General features: G+C 45.1%; 1 protein-coding gene across 2 annotated transcripts in view; it reads left to right on the forward strand.

The window, feature by feature from the left end:
* The window catches only part of PLAA (phospholipase A2 activating protein), a 207,651-nt gene that overhangs the window by 83,219 nt on the left and 100,734 nt on the right, over nt 1–23,698 (forward strand). For both annotated transcript variants that reach the window (XM_029606392.1, XM_029606383.1), the window contains exons 6-7: nt 9,542–9,677; nt 22,508–22,677. In XM_029606392.1, coding sequence (XP_029462252.1) covers nt 9,542–9,677; nt 22,508–22,677 — 306 coding nt within the window. The remainder of the gene's footprint in view (nt 1–9,541; nt 9,678–22,507; nt 22,678–23,698) is intronic.

Genomic DNA, 23,698 nt, shown 5'->3' on the forward strand with positions numbered 1-23,698 from the left:
GGAGGAATTTCTGATCTCCTTGAACCTGTCTGAGGTGTACTTGCATATTCCCATCCACCTAGAGCACCAACATTTTCTGCGATTTGCAGTTTTGGGACGCCATTATCGGTTTTGGGCACTGCCTTTTGGTCTGGCCACCACATCCAGAACCTTTTCCAAAGTGTTATGGTAGTGGTGTCAGCAGAATTGAGAGAGGATGGGTTCTTAGTGCCCCCATATTTGAACGTCTGGCTGACTTGGGCCAAGTCTCTGGAAGACCCGAAAGGTGATTTCCCTGTTGCAGAAGCTCAGTTGGGTGTTGAAAATTTCAAAGAGCATTCTTCAGCCTCCTCAGTCACTAGAGTATTTCAGTGTTCGGTTTCACACGAAGCAGGGTGGGGTTTCCTGCTGAAGCTCGTATTCAGAGGTTGATGGTGCATGTTCATCTGTTGATGAATACTATTTGCCCGACAGTGGTCCTGTCTGCAGGTACTTGGTTTGATGGTGGCAACCAAGGAAGTAGTGCCGTGGGTGAGGGCACATATGCGTCCTCTTCAGCGCTCCCTTCTGTCTGATTGGAGCCCACAGTCTCGACAGTTCGATTCGATTCCACCTGCCGATGGAGGTCTGCTCTCAGCTACAGTGATGGTTACAAGCAGATCATCTAAGAGAGGGAATTTTCCTAAAATCACTAGACTGGTTAGCCTTCAGAGTTGGGGAGCTCACTGTCAGGAACTAATGGCATAAGGGTGTTGGAATACAGAAGAGTCTCTTTGGATCATCAATTGGCTGGAAACCCAGGCAGTCCAGTTGCGTGCTTGCAGTTCAGCGGCAGGTTGCAGGGTTGAGCGATCCAGATAATGTCTGACAATGCACGACAGTGGCTTACATCAATCGACAGGGAGGAACCAAGAGCCAGCAAGTGTTGCAGGAGATAGACCAACTTATGGAATGGGCAGAAGTGCATTTTCAGGAGATCTCAGCCTCGCATATTGCAGGAAAATACAATGTGAGAGCAGACTTTCTCAGCAGGGAGAGTCTTGACCCAGGAGAATGGGTAATGTCAGATGAGGCATTTCAGCTGATAGTGGATCGCTGGGCCTTTCTCAGTGCGAAGGTTCCTCGATTCTTCAGTCACAGGAGAGATCCAAAGTCCTTGGGTATCAATGCTCTTGTGCAGAAATGGCCGGAGGACAAGCTGCTGATTGCCTTTCCCCCGTGGCCCATGTTGGGCAAAATGGTTCGGAGGGTCGAGGGTCACAGAGGGATGGTGCTTCTGGTGACACCAGATTGGCCCAGGAGACCATGGTATGCGGACCTGTGGCCATCTCTAGTAGACTCCCCCTCCGGTTTCTAGCACACAGGAATCTGTTATGGCAGGGACCTGTTTTTCATGAAGATCCAACTCTATTTTGTCTTATGGTATGGCCCTTGAGAGGGTTTGGTTGCTGAAGTGTGGATATTCTACTGCAGTGATTGCCACCTTGCAATGAGCGAAAAAGTTCTCCACTTCCTTGGCCTATGTGTGGGTTTGGCGAGTGCTTGAAGCTTGGTATGAACATCAAGGTGGTCTTCAACATTCGGATAAGATCCCACTCATTTTGGACTTTTTGCAGGATGGATTGAATTAAGGGTTGGCCCTTAATTCCTTAAAGGTACAAGTAATGATGCTTGCCTGTTTCAGGGGTCAGGTGAATGGTGATCCCTTATCAGTTCATCCAGATGTGTCCCTTTTCTTGAAAGGTGTGAAGCACCTTCGTCCTCCCTTGCGGTTACCGGTGCCCTTGTGGAGCCTTAATCTACTTTTGGATTTCTTAGTGGGCCATACTTTTAAACCAATGCGTAACCTTTCCTTGAGGTTACTGACCTTGAAAACAGTGTTTCTTGTGGCGATTTGTTCTGTGCTTCGAATTTGAGCTGCTGGCTTTGTCTTGCCAGGAGCCATTCCTCCGAGTAACTCCAGGGGCAATACAGATGTTACTGTTTCTTCCTTTTTGCCAAAAGTGGTCTCATTTTCATTTGAATATGTCCATTTCCCTGTCATCTCTGGGTAGGAAAAGAGATGCGGAGAAATATCGCCTGTTGCAACTCTTGGATGTCAAAGGACATATGAGTATATGGAGGTTTCTAAACCTTTATGGAAGACAGATCACCTGTTTGTCCTCCACGGTGGTAGTAAACAGGGTGAACCAGCTTTACAGGCTATGATAGCTCGCTGGATTAAAGAGATAGATACGTCCGCGCACGTGGATGCTGAACAGCCTTTGCCTAGTCAGATTGGGGCTCATTCCAAGAAGGCTCAGGACAGTGTCATGGGTGGAGGTTAGATTGTTGTCTCCCATCAATATTTGCCAAGCTGCAACGTGGTCCTCCTTACACACTTTTTCCAGGTATTATCATCTGGATGTGCAGGCCTGAGAGGATGCAGCCTTTGCACATGCAGTTTTGAGTGGACCGCGGGCAAGGCTTAGGAAGGCAGCAGTCCTTTTGGAGGCTGCTTAGAACTTCCCAAGAAGGCTCTAGCCAGGGGACCGGAGAAGGTAAGGTTAAGCAATGAAGGCAAGATGGTCCGCTCCTCCTTGGAAGCCATCAGAGGGAGACTATCCCTATTATACGAGGAGTGGGCCAGGATCATGTCAGACCAATGGATTCTGGAGGTGATAAGAAACAGCTATGCCTTAGAATTTTCACGCCCAATCAGAGAAGACTATGCGGTCTCCTGATGCGCTTCCCACGTCAAACAAGAGGTGGTGTGAGACACTTTACAGTGGTTACAGCACCTGTACGCAGTTGTTCCGATTCCCCCTCAGAAGCAGGGACTAGGGAGGTACTCAGTGTATTTCGTGGCTCCCAAGAAAGAGGGGACTTTTCGACCCATCCTTGTTCTACAGAGGAATGCAATGCTGTGGGTGCCGCGCTATTGGATGGAAAAGCTGCGGATGGTAATAGCAGAGATTCACAAGGGAGAGTTTCTGACGTCATTGGCTTTGACGTAGGCTTATCTACATATTCCCATAAGAGCCAACCATCAAAGATTCCAGATTGTGAAATTGATCGGAAAATGTATGGTCTAAAGCAGTGGTTCTCAACCGGTGTGTCGCGACACACCAGTGTGTCGCCACACTTCCCGGTCCCCCGCTGACCCAGCTGCTCCCTGGTCCTCCTCCGCCTGGGCTTAAAATGCTGTCAGCCCGGGCAGAACGCGGCAGAACAGGTGGAATCAGCGGCACCGGCATGGTCTCTTCGTCCCGTCCCATGTTCCCCCCCGTGGCCCGGAAGAAGAAGTGGTGAGCAATGGGTGCGTGCGCCTGAAGAAGAGACCATGCTAGTGTGGTCAGCGTCAGCCCAAAGAACAAAAGAGAAGCGCAGCCTGAGGAATGAGCAGCGCGGTGTGCAGAAAAATGAAGAAGAACGTCAACCCTCGCAGCCGATGGGATTCCTTGCTCCGCCAGGGCTGAAAACGAAGGAGGTTAGGGTTGGGAGGAGGCTGCTGCTGCTGCTAGTTCCGGGGAGGGAGGGAGGGAGAGCGAGTGAATGAGCAAGCAAGCATGCGTGTTTGGGATCCTGTGTGTGTATGTGTGTGAGTGAGATAGCATGTATGTGAATGATTGAGAGCCTGTATATGTGAAAGAGAGTATGTGTGTGATTGAAAGCCTGCCTGTGAGAGAGAGCATGAATGCAAGTTTACGATTGGGAACCTGTATGTGTAAGTTTGTGATTGAAAACCTGTTTGTGTGAAAGAGTATGTGTGTATGATTGAGATCCTTTGTGTGTGAGAGAGATCATGTGTATGTATGATTAAGAGCCTGTGTGCATAAGTAAGAGAGAGGCATATGTGTCTGATTGAAAGCTGGTTTAGGTGAGGGAGCATCTGAGTATTTGATTGACAGCCTGTGTGTAAATGAGAGAAAGAGAGAGCATGTGTGTCTGTGTGTGATTGAAAGCTGGTTTAGGTGAGGGAGCATCTGAGTATGTGATTGAGAGCCTGTGTGTAAATAAGAGAAAGAGAGAGAGCATGTTTGTAAGCATGTGAATGAGAGTCTGTGTGAGAGAAAAAGACAGCATGTATGTGTGTTGTGTAAGTGTGAAAAGATAGACAGCATGTGTGTAAATGTGTAATTAAGAGCCTTGAGAGAAAAAGCATGTGTATATGTGAGTGACTGAGAGCATGTGTGTAATTGAGAGCCAGTGTGAGAGAGAGCGCTGGTATGTGACTGAGAGAGGAGAAAGTTCCAAGCAAACCACCCCTCCTCCTGCTAATTCAAAACAATCTCAGGAGACCTGGATATCAAACATTCCCAGGTATGCAGAGGAAAAAAAATTTTGTATCCTTATTTTTCATTACTTGGTCTTTGTGTCTGCTATTTTGAAATATTTTATTGGTATCTAGAATTTTTTATATGAGTTTTTAATTATTGGATATTCCACTCATCAGCTGTTTTGAAATAATCTGTTCTTTTTGTTAGTATGGTTTTACTGCTACTGATTTTATATTTCTTGATTTGTTTTATAAGGATGGGTGATGTTTCTTTTTTTTCTTTGTTGCACCACATACAGAGATTCTGGCTTGTTGCAGTTTCCAATTCAGTTTTTTCTGCATGCTTCTAGTTATGCATTTTGGTCTCTTTATTCCTTGTTAGGTGAGGGTCAGCACATGTGACTGAGGTGAGGTATTCTGCTGGCGTGTAGTTTCTGTGTAGGGCTCTATAGCAGCCTGATTTGGTCCGTTTTCCTAACAGGAGATGTATTGGTGTCTTAAGGCCTGGTGTAATATTTTCAGTGTTGCCTTTTCTTAGGTAAGGTGGTTACTGTTTAAGTGCTGGAAATTGGTGCTGTTTTGGTGTGGGATGTTTACTATTTATGCAGTTTCTGTTCAGACAGAATACGTATCTTTTCCTGTCATTTTAAACAATAAAAATAATTACCGGACCTTTACTTTTATTTCCACCGTGAATTGTCACACATGTGAGCATGGCCTGTCAGGTGTGTCACGATGGGAAAAAGGTTGAGAACCACTGGTCTAAAGCATAGCTGTGTAACCTTCCTTCATGGTGCTAAGGGATCATTTTCAATTTTGGGCCCTTCCCTTTGGGTTAGCGACTGCGCCATGGACTTTCACAAAAGTAATGGTGGTAGTGATGGTGACACTCACGAGGAAAGGAATCCTTGTGCACCCATACCTGGAAAACTGGCTCATCAGGGCGAAGTCAGAATTGGAGTGTCGTCATCCAGTTCCACATGTCTTGCAGCTGCTGTGGTCGTTAGGCTGGGTGGTGAACCAGGAACCATTGCAGTCGTTGGAGTATCTGGGAGCTCGATTGAATACCTGCATCGGAAAAGTGTTTCTTACCACAGAGAGGGTGATCACGTTGCAGGCTCAGGTGCTTCGACTTCTATGGCTTTCAGCTCCCAGAGTCTGGGACTATTTACAGGTCCAGGGTTCTGTGGCATTACGCTGGAAATGCTTCCATGGGCATTTGCTCACATGCGACCTCTCCAGTGGGTGCTTTTATTCCGTTGAAATCCGCTCTCTGAAGAATTTCACCTTCCTTTGCCGCTTCAGGGAAACGCCAGGCCCAGCCTTTCATGGTGGCTGTCTTGCCCCAATTTGAAGAAGGGGTTGGACCTGTAGATTCCGGACTGTGTGGTAGTGACCATGGATGCCAGTCTCAGAGGTTGAGGAAGGCAGTATGTCTAGGATGGATGGCCCAAGGTCAGTGGTCGCCGATGGAAGCATCCTAGTCAATCAATCGGTTGGAAATGAGGGCAGTTAGCAAAGAGTTTCTTGCTTTTCTTTCGCTCATTCAGCAACGAACAGCATGAGTTTTCTCGGACAACACAACAGCGGTGGTGTACATCAATCGTCAAGGTGGAACGAAGAGTCACCTGGTGGCTCAGGAGGTGCAGGAGTTGTTTATCTGGGTGGAGAAGCATCTAGAGGGAGTAGTGGCGTCTCACGTGGGCGGAGTAGACAATGTGCAGGTGGACTATCTCAGCAAACAGCAGCTGGATCTGGGGATAGTGGCAGTTCTTGGCGGAGGCCTTTACTCTTATCCAGGCCAGATGGGGCAGGCCGTAGTTGAACCTCATGGCGGTTCGAGAGAATACAAAGGCAGATCGGTTTTTCAGCTGTCAGAGGGAGGTCAGCTCTGAGGGAATCGACACCCTGGTTCAACTGTGACCTTTCATAGATGGGTATTGCATCACATCAAATATCATCCAGGCAGGGTGATCATCATGGTACCAGAGTGGCCACACCAGCTGTGGTTTGCAGATCTGGTTCATCTCGCTATAGACGATCCTATTCATTTAGCCCGTCTGCACTGGATGTTATGACAAGAGCCCATCTATTCAGAGCGGGTGGATCGCTTTTGTCTAGCAGCTTGGCTTTTGAAAGACAATGCTTTTGCTTGAAAGGGTACTCTGAGCTGGTGATTACGACTTTACTTTAGGCGAGAAGGCCTTTCACTTTTTTGGCTTATATCTGGGTTTGGAGAGTGTTTTGAGTGGTGGTGTTTGGATAACGGGCTGCAGCCATTGCAGGTAGATATTCTACAGGTCTTAACCTTTTTGCAAAGTGGCTAGCCTACAATTCCCTCAGAGTACAAGTGGCAGTCTTAGGCTGTCTTTGAGGTAAGCTGTAGGGGAGGCTGTTGACATCTCGTCTAGATGTCGTGCATTTTTTGAAGGGGGCAAAGCATTTGCGTCTTCCGATCCAGAGGATGTGTCCAGCATCAAACCTTAATTTAGTCCTTCGAGTTCTTTGTGATCCTCCCTTAGAACCGATTAGAAGGGCTTCTTTGAAGGATCTCACCCTGAAGACCGTTTTCTTTGTAGCCATTTGTTTGGCTAGGAGGATTTCGGAACTTCAAGTGTTATCGTGTAGACACCTTCCTACGCAATTCGGAGGATGGAGTATCATTATGTTTGGTCCTTTCCTTCTTGCCGAAGGTCGTTTTCCTCTTTTCATCTCAACCAAACAGCTTTCCCTCATTTTATATCTCATACTCCACTTGCAAAGGAGCTTCATTTGTTGGATGTTCAGCAGATTCTCTTGCAATATCTTAAGGTGACAAATACTTTTTTGAAGATTAGATCATCGCTTTGTCTTATTCAATGGAGTGAAGAAGGGAAATAAAGCTTCCAAGGGCACGATTGTGCGATGGTTGAAGGAGGCGATAATTTCAACCTATATCTGTAGGGGTCGATAGGTTCCAGAGGGGTTGCGGGTGCATTCTACTAGGGCGCAGGCAACTTCCTGGGTGGAGTGTTAGCAGGTTTCTCCACAGGAGATTTGTCAGGCAGCAACACACAGTCTTCACACTTAACAAATATTACTGTCTGGATGTTCGTGCACCAGAAGAGGTTGCGTTTGGGGAAAGTGTGTTGTGTGGGGGTCTTTCGGGTTCCCGCCCAGTGTAGAAGGGCTTGGGGTACATCCCACTTGTCTGGACTGATCTGGGGTATGAACAGGAAATGAAAATTAGTTCTTACCTGCTAATTTTCGTTCCTGGAATATCACAGATCAGTCCAGAAACCCATCCCTTTGATTTTCGAAAGACCTTTCTCGCTTCTGGATGTTGCTAATGCAGTTTTACAGAGATTGACTTTCAAAGATTGTACATAGGTTATAGGTGTTAAGGGTTTCAAATTGTAATGACCTTGTTATGAGATGGGGCTGTAGTTTTAGGGGGCTCCAAATTTGAATCTCTGCTCGCCCAGAATTATTTGGGTATTTCGGATTGGATATCTTGGCTTTAGTACAGGTCAATACTGAGGGACTGCAGGTGGCACTCTGTTATGTAGCAGTGTCTGAAAAGTTTTTATTCTCTGCCTCCATCTGCTGGTAGGGATGCAAAACTCACTTGTCTGGACTGTTCTGTGGTATTCCAGGAACAAAAATTAGCAGGTAAGAACCAATTTTCCTTTCTCCATAGACCTTGTAGACTTATTCAAGACAGACAAACAAGCGACCTGGGGGTTTCATTTATTATGGAAAATGGTTTAAACCATCAAGGGTATGGTCTGGAGAATGAGGGGTTAAGATTTTAAAGGAGCCCCAGAAGGGTGGATTTTTTAATCTAGATTTGAATAAGGCCAGAGAAGGAACCTGACACATGGACTCATGAAGACTATTCCTGGTGTACGGCGACTTATTACTATTGGGATATCTCTGCCAATAAAAGCTGGACCATATTTAAACTAAAGAATACACTCCTCAAATATTTCACCCCATTAGACCCTTCCCTGCATTCTTTCTTCCCAGTGCTCCAAACAATAGCATCTTACTATATTTGCTCTCAAATTAATCTGGTAACTTACAGAATGCAGTTTAAGGTAAAAAGAAAAATTTGCAATACAAAAAATCTGAAACAAAGTATCTAAATGTGTGGTAAAAAAGAAAAACTAGCGCAAGCTTCTATGAGTTTTATCTTTCCCTTGTGACTTATTTAACCCACGTTTGGATGCGCGTTTTCGACACGCTAGCTTTACCCCTTATTCAGTAAGGGGTAATAGCGTGTCGAAAACGCACGTCCAACCCCCCTGAACCTAATAGCGCCTGCAACATGCAAATTAATGTTCATGGCCCTATTAGTTATTCCCACACGATTCACTAAGTAAAATGTGCAGCCAAGCTGCACATTTTACTTTCAGAAATTAGCGCCTACCCAAAGGTAGGCATTAATTTCTGCCGGCACCAGGAAAGTGTACAGAAAAGCAGTTTTTACTGCTTTTCTGTACACTCTCCGACTTAATATCATGGCGATATTAAGTCGGAGGTCCCAAAGTAAAAAATAATTAAAAATTAAAAAAAAAAATTTAAATCGGCCTGCGGCTCACAGGTTGAAAACCGGATGCTCAGTTTTCCCAGCGTCCGGTTTCTGAACCTGTGGCTGTCAGTATGATCACAGAATCTGGCGCCATTTAATTCTGTTGCTGTGGCACTTCTATGACACATCTCAGATCTTGCAGTAAAGTTCCCTGAACACATATAGTCAATCTTCATTTAGCACTGTTGCCACTTGTGGCAGTGTGAAACTGATTAGTATAGCGAAACAGGCTGTAGAGAATGAGAGGTACTAGGGAGAAGAATTATGTTAGATGCTTTGATATCCTACCAATAAGCTTTAATTAACATTAAAGAATACTTTCAGCTTTACATAAAATTCCTTTACCTGATTCTGTACTTTTTATACTTAAAATAATAAATCTGGTTGTGAGCAAAGCAGGAAGTCTGGCGGAAGTCCAGAGATGCCCAAAATTCATAAATCGGCTATCGGTTTTCTTCAGTAAGTGAACACCAAACTTCCATAGATCTGGTATCTGTTCATTGGCACAGTGGTTTGTAAATGTGTCCTTCCCTTAATAGTTTGTATTGATGTGCACATGTAGCCAAAAGTGCCATCATAAGGTCATACATGCAGACAAAGATCTATTATAGCCTGGGATTAAACATCTTTGACTAGGCCCCTTTAATAGGGGCAAATGTTGGCTTTCAGAAAGATTTTTCCTATGTTAGTTCTGTTGGAGCTGAGCTTGTCTTCTGCTGTTCTCCTTGCAGATTTTGTAACCACAGGAGAGGATCGCTCCTTGAGGATCTGGAAGGGGGGTGAATGCACTCAGACGGTCCGGCTCCCTGCTCAGTCTGTCTGGTGTTGCTGCGTCCTAGAGAATGGGGACATTGTTGTTGGTGCAAGGTTCGTGAATGCCTTCCTGTAATTATTAGGGATCCATAGGATTTGGAATTCTCCAGCAAAGCCATTTGCAATTCAGTGGTTTTAAGCACAGAGTAAATAGATTTTCTTGTGCTGTGTTAATTATTTTTGGGATTCCCTTCCCCCAAGGACTGTAAATATTATTTGAATTTCTTGAAAAACAATCATGAACAAGGAGTTATGAAATGAAGCTGGAAGGAGATTCAGAGAAAATATGAGGGAAACTTTTTTTTTTTTTTTTAACCAAGAGAGGGTAGTAGATGCCTGGAATAATTGACCAACAGAGGTGATGAAAATCAATACTGTGACAGAATTCAAGCGTCCTCATCATGCTTACCAGACTAGAACAAAGGTATAGATTTTTCTCTTGACAAGCAGGATGGCAGTCCTCACACATGGGTGACATCATCTGATGGAGCCTGGCATGGAACTTTGAGATCAGTGATTCTAGAGCTTTCAGCGTGCTCTACTGAACATGTGCGGCTGTAGTCACTTCCCTTCCCCCTAGGCAGAACCCCCAGTCTCTTTTTCCGTGGAGCCATGTAGTCACGGTATCAGCTTTGCTCTCTCCCTCATAGCTACTGCTGTGACAATTCTGGAGCTGCAATAGCTGTTCCCTGTATGTACCCGGATCAGTCCAGACAGTAGGTTATGTCCCCCTTCCAGCAGATAGAGTCAGAGAAAAACTTGAAGGGCACCCCCTTATAAGCTGGCGCACCCTCTACTTCCCTTCAGTATTTTCCTGACTCCAGCAGATGAGAGTGGTTGAACCTCTGGTTCCCCAGTAAATTTCTGGAAAGCTAGATTTATTGATTTTTCCTCTGTTTCTTAGCTTAATTCTTTTTTGGATGTATATACTGTTATAATATTATTTTATATATATTAGTAAAGCTTATTCTTAACATTTAACATTCAATGTTATTTTCCCTCCTTATATCCCCCCACTTACCTCCCCCCCTCAATTGTTCTTTTTTTAATTTGTTATAACTTGTCGATATAACTCTGTTCGATGTAAAACGCCTCCCCAGGCGTCTGTTTGCGTTACAATGTGAACCGATGTGATATCCCTGATGAATGTCGGTCTATAAAAATTTTAAATAAATAAATAAATAAAATCAAGTTGATAAAGTTTAAAAAAAAAAATCTACATCCTGGTAACTGGTAACTTGCAGGCAGAACTGTCTCACAGTTTCTTTCTCTTCTCTGTGTTAGCCTGTATGCCTTTTTGGGGTAAGTTTTGTGCCTTTTTTACTTCACAGGTTGGTGGTCCAACCTCTCCTCCTTGCTGCGACCCGACCCGCTGCCCTGGGATGCCGTTTCCCTCGGGGTAGCGCTCACAGAGTCGCGTTATTCTGTTAATTGCAAGCAGAGCATTCTCAGTCGGGGAGAGTCATACGGATCCTAAGCGAAGTTTTATTTAAACCCGCTCCTCGCAGCTCCGAGCCAGCTTGATTTTCTTCCTGCTCTGCCCCCATGCAGCGCTCGACTTGCTTGGCCTGTGGAGAGCCCAGATCGCGGCTCTCCCGTGAAGGGGTCTGTGCGAGGTGCCTCCCTGGTGGGGAGGGACCCTCGCCGACAGGACTGCCGGTTTCACGCTCCCAAGCGTGCCTCAGTGCTCACAGGCAGGCCCTGTTCCCGTCTAGCGCAAGAACAGCGGCCATTTTAGGGGAGAAGCAAGCTCCTCCAGCGCAGCCTGGAAATGATGCTGATGCCGGATTTTCGCCACTACTGCCGATTCTAACTCCCATCCAGCCCTTGCACCCCGATACTCCTTCAGGGGACACCCCCCACCGATGCCTCCCTTGGGACCTCCTCCTGGCCTTTTTTCTACTGACTTCGTTCTGTTATTGCATAATGCCTATCTAGCAAGATTAGAGCAGCAGCAGGGTTCAACATCAGGGCCCCCTCCGCCCAAGGTGAGCAGGATGTCTGATTCCCAAGGTCCTATGGGGGTTCCTCAGGGAGGGACCCCAGGGGCAGGAAATAGTCCTGGAGCTTCCAGGGTCCGCTTAGTTCCTCATGATGTGGGTCCAGATCCCCTTCCGCAGGGGCTTCTTCCGGATCCCGATCTGGATGATCCCTCTCCTTCGGTTTCGTTGGAAGGTGATGACCCGAAAGTGCTGCGCCTCTTCCAGAGGGATGTGTTAGATCCTCTCATCCCACATGTTCTCCGAGAATTGGATATTGAGGCTCCACAGGACCCCCCTGGGCCTAATCCAGCAGCGAAGAAGGGGGACCCCGTCCTGGCTGGCATGCATCCACCAGCGAGGGCATTTCTTTCTCATCCTACACTGCTCCAGTTATTATCCAGAGAATGGGATGCCCTGGAAGCCTCTCTGAGGGTAAGCAGGGCCATGGATAAGCAATACCCTCTCCCTGACGATTTCCTGGATCTTCTCAAAGTACCCAAGATGGACGCGTCAGTGACCGCAGTGACAAAACGGACGACTATTCCCGTGACTGGTAGAGCCGGCCTGCGAGATCTACAGGACAGAAAACTTGAGGTGTACCTCAAGAGGGTGTTTGATGTCTCAGCTTTGGGGGTAAGAGCTGCAGTACGTAGCTCCCTCACACAACGGGCTCTGCCTGCTGCACTTCCTCAGGAAGCACAGCAGGCAGAGCGGCTGGAAGGCATAATAGCTTATGGAGCCAATGCCCTCTATGATCTTCTCCGGGTGCTGGCCAGGTCCATGGTTTCAGCAGTAGCAGCTCGGCACCTCCTCTGGCTCAGAAATTGGTCAGTGGATTCCTCTTCCAAGGCGCAGTTGGGGTCTCTACCCTTTAAAGGGAAGTTGCTCTTCGGTGACGATCACCAAGGTGATCATCAAGTCCCTTGGAGAGAATAAGGTCCATAAGCTTCCGGAAGATCGTCCACGGACTTCCAGGACGTTCAGTTCTACCAGAAGCCATTTCAGCGGCTAACAGCATTTTCGTCAATCAAGACCGGCTACGCACAGATCGCCTACCTCTCGTTCCCAGTCCTGGTCTCATTCCTTTCGTGGCAGGAGGCCAGCCAGGGATAGCCTCACTCGGAGCAGCTTCCAAATCTTCGCAATGAAGGCCTGCTGGCCCACTCCTTGATCCCCAGGATAGGGGGGCCGTCTCTCCCTTTTCTATGAGGAGTGGGTCAAGATTACTTCGGATCAGTGGGTCCTAGATATTCTAAAGCATGGTTACGCATTAGAATTTGCTTGACTTCTCAGAGACAGGTTCCTTTTCTTGCCTTGCGGACCACTGAAGAAGCAACACATAGTACGTCAGACGATCGACAGACTCTTGGCCTTAGGGGCGATTCTCCTGGTGCCTCCGGCGGAAGAAGGGTCGGGCCATTATGCCATCTACTTCGTAGTTTCCAAGAAGGAGGACTCCTTCCATCCAATCCTGGATCTCAAAATGGTCAACAAGACCCTCAAATTCCCACACTTCAGGATGGAAACCTTGTGTTCCGTAATAGCAGCGGTGCATCTTGGAGGATATTTAGCCTCCTTGGATTTGACGGAGGCTTACCTTCACATTCCCATCCTCAAGGCTCATCAGCGCTTCCTGCACTTCAAGATCCTGGATCACCATTTTCAGTTTCAAGCTCTGCCTTTCGACCTGGCTACCGCTCCCCGCACCTTCTCCAAGGTGATGGTGGTGGCCGCGGCCCTCAGGAGAGAGGGGATCCTAGTCCATCCCTACTTGGACGACTGGCTCATTTGGGCGAAATCCTTGGTACAGTGTCGGTGAGCGGTCGACAGGGTCTTGCATTTCCTTCAAGCCCTAGGATGGGTAGTCAGTTTCCATTTTCCAAGCGTGCTTTTTCCTTTGAATGGCAGCCGCTCTCTGTTCCTTACTGAATCTGAGATCCTGTCGGACAGGAACACTCACTCCACCGTTGCACTATGCAGTGGAAATGCCACATGGCAGGCAGGGAACTCCCGTACTTGCCCCCCCCCCCCCCCCAGTAATGTAGGGACTCCCTTTTTTTGGGAATCCACTTCTCTGCAACAGATGATGATTTCTCCTGCATGGGGGAGTACCTTTTTTGATACCTGCTGGGCACAACATCCATGATCACTTTGTGACTGCTCTTGCCCATCAAGTATTGTGTCTGAGTGGTATTCTTCCTTGTGAAGAGGATTCTACCCCTCTGCAACCCAAAAGGCATGTGTACCTTCAGGAGTAACCCTATCAGTGGCAGCATTTGTACACTACCAAGATGGATCTTGTCCATGCAGATGTTCTTCCCACTTTGTGTGCCATGAGGTTATTAGGTGGAAAAATGAGTTATCTTGGGCAATAGGTTTTTTGACACCTGGTTGGTGAGCAGTCTGTTCTGCCAGTCAGACTGAATCTGATCTGGTACTCTGAGTTCCCAGGTCATTGAAGCAGTCTGGTTTCTTCAGGGGCTGCCTGTTATAACATTCCTGTTTTTGTGCTCTCAGCAGAGAGGTTTCAAGACTTCTTCCTCAGAAAGTTCTTGCTCCTGTCTCTCAGTGCATGTTGCTCCTGTCTGCTGAGAAAGATGTGCCCTATGGGGAGTCAGCCTCGGAAGTAACTCCCTGACAGGATCAGCAGAGGGTTAGTATGGTTGAGGTGTTGCCCAACATTGATTTCTATAGCCTAGAGGCTATTTCTTTATAAACTTGCAGCCGCAAGGTCTATCTTCTTGTATATTTCTCTTCTTCTGACTTTCCATAGGAATTTCAAGGGAGAAGCCATGGTACGATTTGGTGTGTCTTATCATGTAACTTCAGGGACAGATACAACTGTTGGGCTTTTGTGCGTTCACTGGCCAAGGTGTTTCCCTTTCACCTGGGCTTCCTTTCAGTTGGATGGATCTGCCTGTTATGGTAGTGTCAAGCCTGGGTGAGCTTGACAGCTCCTTATCCATGCTCGAGGTCTTGGCGTGGTGTTCCCATTACAGGGGTAGCCCTTTCATGTCTTGGCACGCTTCTTTCCACCATCTCACTTGGGAGATCAGATCTTTTCTTGTAGTCATTCAGCAGGTGGGGTCTGTCACAGAACCTAATGCTTTTTGCTGCATCTTCTTCCAAGCAAGTGCTTAGATTCTATGCCCGCTCCTATTGGCCAAACATTAGGTGTAACTATGTAAACTTCTTCTTCTTCTTCAGATACTAGTGAACTGTAGTTTTCTTTCTGAAGCCCTAGTTTTGTCTTGTGACACAAAAAAAATCTATATGGTCTTTGTCCAAGAGCTCTTTATCTTGGTTGATGATTTGTGCCCTTTCCTGTAAAGGAGGACTTAGGCTTACTGGGGCTTATCAGAATTAGCATATAGAATCTCTGACTGCATTACTTCTTGAGGGCAAAATGGACCTTTCGCCATGAGTTCCCATTGCACCCTTGCCTTAAGAGCCTATGCTGTGCATCAGGGATTTTGTCTCTGTTCTGTGGGTATCTTTGAGGTGTAGAATCCGTTCAACTCTTTTCTCTCCTAGAGCCCATTATGGGTCGGCTGCCTCACAAACAATATTTTTTATTTTTTTTTATTTTTATTTATTATTTTTATATACCGACATTCGATCTGAGATATCACATCGGTTTACATTCAGGTACTGTAGGTATTTCCCTATCCCCACAGGGCCTTCCATGCTAAGGGGTTTCCCTGCTTTTTTTCTTGTTTTTGAGCAGTCTGTAGCTTGAGATCCATAAGTAATGCCATCCTGCTTGACCTCGGAGAAAGCTGAGTTGCTTACTTGTAATAGGTGTTCTCCGAAGACAGCAGGATGTCAGTATTCAGAATTCCCTTCCGCCTCCCCTGGGAGTTTGTTTCTCATGGTCTGAGGGGTTCTGCCTAGGGGACAGGAAGGTGACTATAGCTGCATATGTTCAGTAGAGCATGCTGAAAGCTCTAGAAAATTTTAGATTAAAGTTCCGTGGCAGGCTTCATTGGATGATGTTATCCATGTACGAGGACTGCCATCCTGCTGACATCAGAGAACACCAGTTAAAGATAAGTAACTCTGCTTTCTCCCCTACCAGCAGATGGATACAGAGAACGAAAGCTCTGCTGGAAGCAGTCTAATAAGGGACTGTGCCACTTGCCTTTCAGTACTTAACTATCTCCAGGAGACGGTAGAGGTGCCAAACCTGTAGTCGCTGGAACTGGTGTGGTTGTTCGGATCCCCCACTCTGTTTGTCGATGATCCTTTTCTTTTTCTTTTTTCTTTAATGTTTATTGAGTTTAACAAATATTTTCAAGAAATTATGCATCTTGATTTGAAATTAGAGATACAAATTCAGTCAGAAGATTATAATTCAAACGATATTAAGAAAAAATAAACAATATCTCTGTTCTAAACGCTGTCCTCAACATAGGATCCAATACCTCTACCTCAGGTATAATTATATTCTGATAATTCAGAAAGGAAAAGGAACTGCTGTATGGAGTAATGATACATTGCATTGTATGGACCTAAATGCCAGAAATACCACTCACTTACAATTGGAGAAGAGCTAGTAACAGGTGTAATTTTATCTAAAAGAAAAGAAGAAAGCTGATTTGGCTGAAAGAAAATTTAAGAAAGACCTTGGTATTTAACTATACATGGAAATTTAAGCAAAAATAAGGCACCTATCTCGCTAACCCTAGCTCTTAACAATAGAAATTGTTCCCTTCTTTTCTGAATTATTCTGGACAAATCTGGAAAAATACTGACTTTATAATCCATAGAAGTTTCTAAATGCTGACGAAAATACATCCTTAATGTCCATTCCTTATCAGCTTCAAGAAGAAATTAAACCACTAATGTGGCAGGAGTAATAGAATCCTTCTGAGTGGTTTCAAAGATATCTGTAAGATTCAATTGTGAAGGCACTATTGGAGTCAGAACTTGAACCCCTTTCTGATCAGAAGAATACTTTCTCTTGAAAAGGGGTATATAATAAACTCTTAATGTTAAAGGGAGTGCCTTTTCAGGAACTTTAAGGACTTCAATCATCAGCAACATCAAGGATTTGTAATCCTCGTAGCTGTAGAGTGATCCAGGAGGCCACAATTTGCAAAGCTGGTGCGACTCATGTTTTGGGAGCTCTTGAGTTTTAACAAAGTGCAAGAGTTTTTGCATCATGGGCTGATGGTCTGCAAACAGCAGAACCACTTTTGTCTCACTGCCTGGCTTTTGATAGAATATGGCTAAAGAGCAAGAGTTACTTTGAAGAAATGGTTTCCGCATTGTTTCAGGCGAGAAAATAGTTGACGTTATTGACTTACTGTATATCTGCGTTTGGAAGATTTTTAGATCTGGTGTAAAAAGGCGGGTGTTTTAGTTGCAGGCATCCATTTCAGATATTCTTTCCTTTTTGCAGAAGGGTCTGCGAAGAGATCTTGCCTTGAATTCACTCAAAATACATGTTGCAATGTTATCTTATTATAGGGGAAACATTTGATTATGTTCCTTAGCGGCTCACCCAGATGTTTACATTCGTGAAAGGAGTTTAAACCGGTGTTGTCTCTGTTTAGAAGGTTGGTCCCCAGCTGGAATCTTAATTTGGTATTGAAAGCCTTGGAAATGGCGCAGTTTGAAATCATTAAGATGATGTCACTAAAGGACCTTACATTGAAGACTTCTAGTAGCAATTTATTCAGCTAGATGTGTCTCAGAACTATAGGTCTTGTAATGCAGGGATCACTTTTTAAGGATCTCGGCACAAGGGGTGTAGATTCGCACAGTACCCTCTTTCTTACCAAAGGTGGTTTCTGCTTTTCATGTGGAGCAATCTGTGGAATTACCGGTTTTTAGAAGGTCAAGTTCTGGAAATTGTTCTGCAGAGCTCCACATTCTGGATGCGCGAAGGACGTGGTTGAGGTATTTGAAGATAAATTATTTCCACATGTTGGATCATTTATTTATGCTATTGAAAGGACAGGTGGCTTCTGTTATCGCTAGATGACGACATGGATGAAGTATCAATTTGTGTCACTACACGAAATTTGTAGGCTGCTACTTGGTCCTTGTTGCTTTCCTTTTCTAGACATTTTTGTCTGGATGTTCAGGCTTGGGACGCAGGCAGCCTCTTTTGTGGCAAGCTTTTTGCGAGCAGGGCTTTCAAGGTCCCTCCCAGTTTAGGGATGGCTTGGGTACATCTCATGCATCTGGATTGGTCTGGTAAGGATGATAAGGAAGTAAAAATGTAGGTTTCTTACCTACTAATTTTCTTTCCTTGAGTCCTACCAGACCAGTCCAGAAGCCTGCTTGTCTGTGTTTATATTCTGGTAGAATAAAATATGTTTTCTGGTACTATCTTGGTTTTAAGACCCTTTTGGTAATGGGATTCGACTGTTTGAATGGTTCATAGAGTGTTTGTAGATTTTTTTTCTGGTTTATCCCTGTTCACAGAGAGGGCTTGCTTTGGGAAGATAATACTAAAAGGCTGCAGGTTGCACAGTTCCTTATTAGACTGCTTCCAGCAAAGTTTTCATTCTCTTTCTCCATCTGCTGGTAGGGGGGAAAAACATGCAAATGGACTGGTCTGGTAGGACTCAAGGAAAGAAATTAGCAGGTAAGAAAAAGCAAGTTTGCTCACCGTAAACGGTGTTTTCAGTAGATAGGATGAATTAGCCATGCTGTCTGGGTGATGTCATCCAAGGGTGCTCATGCGTTCTCGCTCTCGCGCTCTCTCTCTCAAAAGTTAGAGCTTTGCTCTGCTGCGCCTATGTAGTATCGGGCTCCTCAGACACTAGTAAAGCAAGACAGCAGCGCCATGGTCTAGAAGGATTAGAAAGGCATGTCCAGGGAAGAGGGAGGGTACGCATGGCTAATTCATCCTGCTATCTATGGAGAATACTGTTTACGGTAGGCAAACTTGCTTTTTTCCATCGATAAGCAGGCATAATTAGCTGTGCTTTCAGGGAGATCCAAGCTTTGGGTTACAATAAAAAAAGAAAACTTGAATGGAAGGGTGAAAGGACAAGGGTTCAAACAACTTCATCTACCCTTCTCACCCTTCCCGTTCTTCTTTTCTCTGTTTGGGGTTTTTGTTTTTTTTTTAACCCACTCCTTTGGTGGACATGTCTTTCTGGTTAACCACACTTGACAGAACAGCCTGCCCTAAGACGCTATCTGAACCTGCTAGTTGGTCTAGGCAGTAGTGAGGAAGTGACCATGTAGCTGCTTTACAAATGTCTTCAATTGGCACATTCCGAAGATGTGCTACTGAGATCGCTGTGGCTCGCACCTGATGCGCCTTGACTGTTTCTGACAATGGTGAATGTGTTGACTTGTGGCAGAACTGAATGTAATCTGTTATCCAGTTGGACATTGTCCTCTTGGAGACTGCTACTCCCAGTGTATTAGGATTAAATGAGACAACAACTGTAATGAGTGCCAGTGAAACTGCGTTCTTTGTTTATAGTAAGCCAATACTGTCTTGCAGTTCAAAGAATGTAATAATCTTTCTCGACTATTATGTGGTTTGGGAAAGAAGATAGGGAGTGATATGGCTTGATTGATGTGAAAAGCTGACACTACCTCTGGGAGGAATTTAGAATGTATCCTGAGTACTTCCTTGTCATGATAAAACTGCAAGTAAGTGAGAAGTGCACCCAAGGCCTGAAGTTCACTCACTCGTCGAGCTGAGGTGATAGCCACGAGAAGAATCACCTTCCACATGAGGAATTTCAAAGCGGCTGACTGCAGTATTCAAAGGGATCTTTCATTAGAGCTGTCAAGACCACGTTCAAATCCCAGGGCACTGGAGGATTTTTGACGGGAGGATGAAGGTGAAAAAGGCCTCTCATAAATCGAGATATCAATGGATGAGAAGCAAGAGAGGAATCCCTATCCCTTTTTTGGTAAGCAGCTCTAGCACTTGAACCCTTATGGATGACGTCCCCAGGCCAGATTGTGAGGGATGGAGCAGATAACTGAGAATTTCATTGGGCGACAATGAAAAGGAGCTAATCCATTGACACCATTTCACTTCCACTTGAAGGAATAATTTTGTTTGTTGACTGTTTCCTTGCCACTATGATAATCCATTGAGAGAACTGAGCCTTGCAAGATTTTGCATTCAACGTCCAGGCCATTAGGCAGAGGGAAGAATGGAGAGGGTGGATAAGGGATTCCTTGTCTTTTGTTAGATCTGGGTCCTGACCGAAATATATTGGATGGCTTTCGGAATACTGCACCAGATATGCATACCATGGTTGTCACAGCCACACCAGCACTGAGTATCTTTCATGCGTTGTCCCGGATCATCTTCTGAACTGTTCTTGAGATGAGAGGAATTGGGGGAAAGGCATATAGAAGACCCCTCGCCCAAAACAGGAGAAAGGCATCCTGCACCTCTCTGAGGCAGCTGGGATAGACAGAGCAGAATTGCGTTACCTTGTTCGGTTGCAAAAAGCTCTAACCAAGGGTGACCCCATTGTAGGAAGATTCTGTTGGCCACAGATTGATTGAGGGACCATTTGTGAGGGTGGAAAACCCTGCTTAGGCTGTCTGCCAATGTGTTTGTCACTCTGGGTAGATACTTTGCATGCAGGGTCATCGAGTTTTCGATGGCCCACTCCCATATCCAAACTGCCTCTCTGCAGAGAAGCCAGGAGCCCGAGCCTCCTTGCTTATTCACGAAGAACATGGGCACCTGATTGTCCGTGTGAATCATAAGGGGGTGGCCTAGCAATAGATGAGTGAAGGCCCTTAGAACGTATCACATGGCTCTGATTTCTAGCAGGTTGATCTGAAAGGACTGTTCCTCCACTGACCATCAATCTTGTGTCATGTAGTGAAGAAGATAAGCCCCCCAACCTTAAGTGGATACATCTGTGATGAGGACAAGACGGTGGGGGGGGGGCTCCCAAAGAGGGGATTCTATCGCTAGTACCCCCAGTTCTAAGCACCAGTGAATGTCTTTTCGCATGGAGTCCGACAAGTTTACTTTTTGCTTATTAGTTGGCAGTATTGGGTCCATTGAGACTTCGAGCCCCATTGAAGGTGCTGTATATGTAGTCAAGTGTGAGATACTACATGAATGGTTTCTGCCATGTGTCCCAGACACAAGCACCTGGCACACTGTGACTAATGATCTGTGGAGTAATTCCATATCCAGGTGATGGATCCTCACGACTCTCTCTTCCGGAAGAAAGGCGCAAGACTGAATGGAGTCTATTCTGGCTCCTATGAATTGCAGTATCTGGGTCAGTTAGAGTTTCAATTTCTCGTAGTTGAGGAGAAATCCTAGAGATTCCATGCAAGTGATCATCATTTGCAGATATGCTTGTAGGGATATCTGGTTGGGGGAGACTATCAGCCAATCTTCCAGATAGGGGAAAAGCCAGATTCCCTGGGGTTTTAGATGAGCCACTGCCACAGCCAAACATTTGGTGAAAACTCTGGGAGCTGAGGAAAGTCCAAAGGGAAGGACTTTGTACTGGTAGTGCTCCGAAGCTACCTGGAAGCACAGGAATCGCCAGCAGGAAGGGTGTATTGGACTATGAGTGTAGGCATCTTTGACATCCAAAGAACACATCCAGTCGCTCTTTCGAATGAATGGTAGGATCAACTTGAGGGAAGTCATCTTGAACTACTCCTTCTGAAGGTGTTTGAGGAATCGTAGTTCTAGAATGAGTGTGAGTCCTCCGAGCATTTTAGAATAAGAAAGTACTGGGAATAGTAACCGGTATTGATTTGGTGTTTTGTTACCGGTTGGATGGCCTCCTGTTGGAGCAAGGTCTGGATCTCTTGTTTCAGTTAAGGTAGTTGAGAAGCATCTTTCAAAGGGCCGGCATGATGGGGAAGTGAAGGCTTGATCCTGAAATTCAGATAACCCTCACAGACTATCCTCAGTACCCACTGATCAGACTTGATTTGACTCCATTCCAAGGAAAAATGGCATATCCTGCCTCTCACTGGCAAGTGAGGCTGTGGCTGGCCTGTCTTCAAAAAGACTGAGGGGATTTCAGGATTGATGGTTGTGAGAGTTTCTGCTGTTTGCGGTCTTTCTGACGACCTCTAGGCTGAGCAGGTTGGGACTGAGGGCGAGATTGCTGAAACTGCTGATATGTTTGAGACCTGAATTGCTGAAACTGCTTGAACAGCTTCCTCTGATAATAGTAAGGTTTACGATATTGATGATAAAACCGCTTCGCAGCAGCCTGAGAATCCAACGTCATCGACAAGGCTGCACTGCAACGTTTTGTTCCTTGAGCCTCCAAGATTGAGGAGACGCGATGAGGAGAGAAAAATGTCCGTGCATGAGTGCAGAATAATGAAGACTGAGGAGACCAATGACATGCAGCAGAGCAAAGCTCTTATCTTTTGGAGAGAGAGAGAGTCTGCCTGATTGCCGTCGGATGATGTCACCCAGACAGCATGGCTAATGCAGCCTGCTTATCAACAGAAAATCTGATTTTACCATAGGACAGATAAAGGACACTGGTAAGAACAGAGGAGAAGAGAGGTTGGGTTAAAAAAAATGTATGCCTGAGTGTTGGTTTAGATATGAGAACTTATATGCACATCTATGTAACCAGAATGTAAAGAGCCCCCCCTCCCCAAAAAAAGACAAAATCAACTTGAATTAGGCATGATCTCTTGCAGGTAGTTAAACTTGTATGACTAACAGATATGTGATATCCTTAGCAAAGGCGGTGTGGGCAGGGAAAACTAGGCAAGCTGTAGGCAAACTGGTGTTTGCATGATGATGTCTACTTTGTTAATATCATAGTGAGCTAATTACGAAGTAGTTCATATGGTTAATGGCAATTTTTCCAACCAACAAAATAGTATTTACTTCATAAATTGAGAATTTTTCTTAGCTTGTATCTGATTGTCACCTGGTATACTTGTGTGTTTTTTGTTCAGTGATGGCATGATCCGGGTGTTCACGGAGTCTCTAGAACGGAGGGCAAGTGACCAGGAACTGAAGGCCTTTGAGGAGGAAGTTTCCGAAGCAACCATTGACCCAAAAACTGGGGACTTAGGAGATATTAACTTGGATGAGCTTCCTGGAAAAGAACACCTAGATGATCCTGGTAAGTGCATCTAAGTTACATAACATGTATGTAAATAAATGAATAACCTCACAAAAATAAGCAAATCTTTAGCCTTATGAAAATATGACCCTTCTTGGGTAGGAAATATGTTCCATGTTTTGTTTCGATTTTTTTTTTTTGGCCCAGCCAGCTGCTTTGGGTTTTTAGCCCAATTGGAAAGTATCAGTTGATGCTGAAATGCTTAAACCCCATATCCTGGGGTTTTCCTCATTCCCATTCCCCACTTGAAGCTCAGCTACTGGAGTAATGGTCCTCTGACTCAGAGTCATGGATCTTAGTTCCTTCCAAAACCTGGTGCAACTGCTCTTTTGAGTCAGCCGATAAGTGTTACCATCGAGCAATGGCTGTGAACTCTACCTTTGCGGTTATGTTGGTCCCAAGGAGCGGGATCTGGGTGTGAGAACAAAACCTGGGACACTGATGCTGGCTGTTGATATTTGATGGATTGCATGTGGCTGAATTAGATTGGGATTTTGCCATATCTATGTGTTCCCCGGATGAAATTTACTGTTAATTTGGGTCTAATCTTTGCCTTGTTTTAGGCTTGGATAATGAGCAGGAATGAAAATACATTTAGAAAACTTAGGCAGCAGTGCTTTTTCAGTTTTTTGTTTATTACTCTCTTGCTTATTTTTGTTTGGATTTTTTGTATTTTTCCTTTTTTGTCTTTTGTCAATTTTTAGTAGTTTTCTTTTTATGGTGTTTTGCTTTTCTGAATTTTAGGCAGCAGTTGCCAGATTTTAGGCACTCAGGTGACTTGGCTTCTGGAATGGGACTTCAGGACCTGTTTTAGTTTGTTCTGTAGATGACTTGTACAGTACAAATGAATGTTTCTCCTATTACTAAAATATTTGTTTTTGTTCATTCATTGTGTAACTTTGTGGTTAATAAAGAAAAGCTGTTTTGAATGTGAAAGAATGGAACATCTGACTGTTCAGTATATTTTGGGTAGTTCTAACTGGTATGTAAACTAAATCCCTCCTATTTGGCTGGAAAGTAT

This window comes from Rhinatrema bivittatum, chromosome 1 (genome assembly GCF_901001135.1).
Source record: "Rhinatrema bivittatum chromosome 1, aRhiBiv1.1, whole genome shotgun sequence".
In the NCBI taxonomy this organism is placed as follows: Eukaryota; Metazoa; Chordata; class Amphibia; order Gymnophiona; family Rhinatrematidae; genus Rhinatrema; species Rhinatrema bivittatum.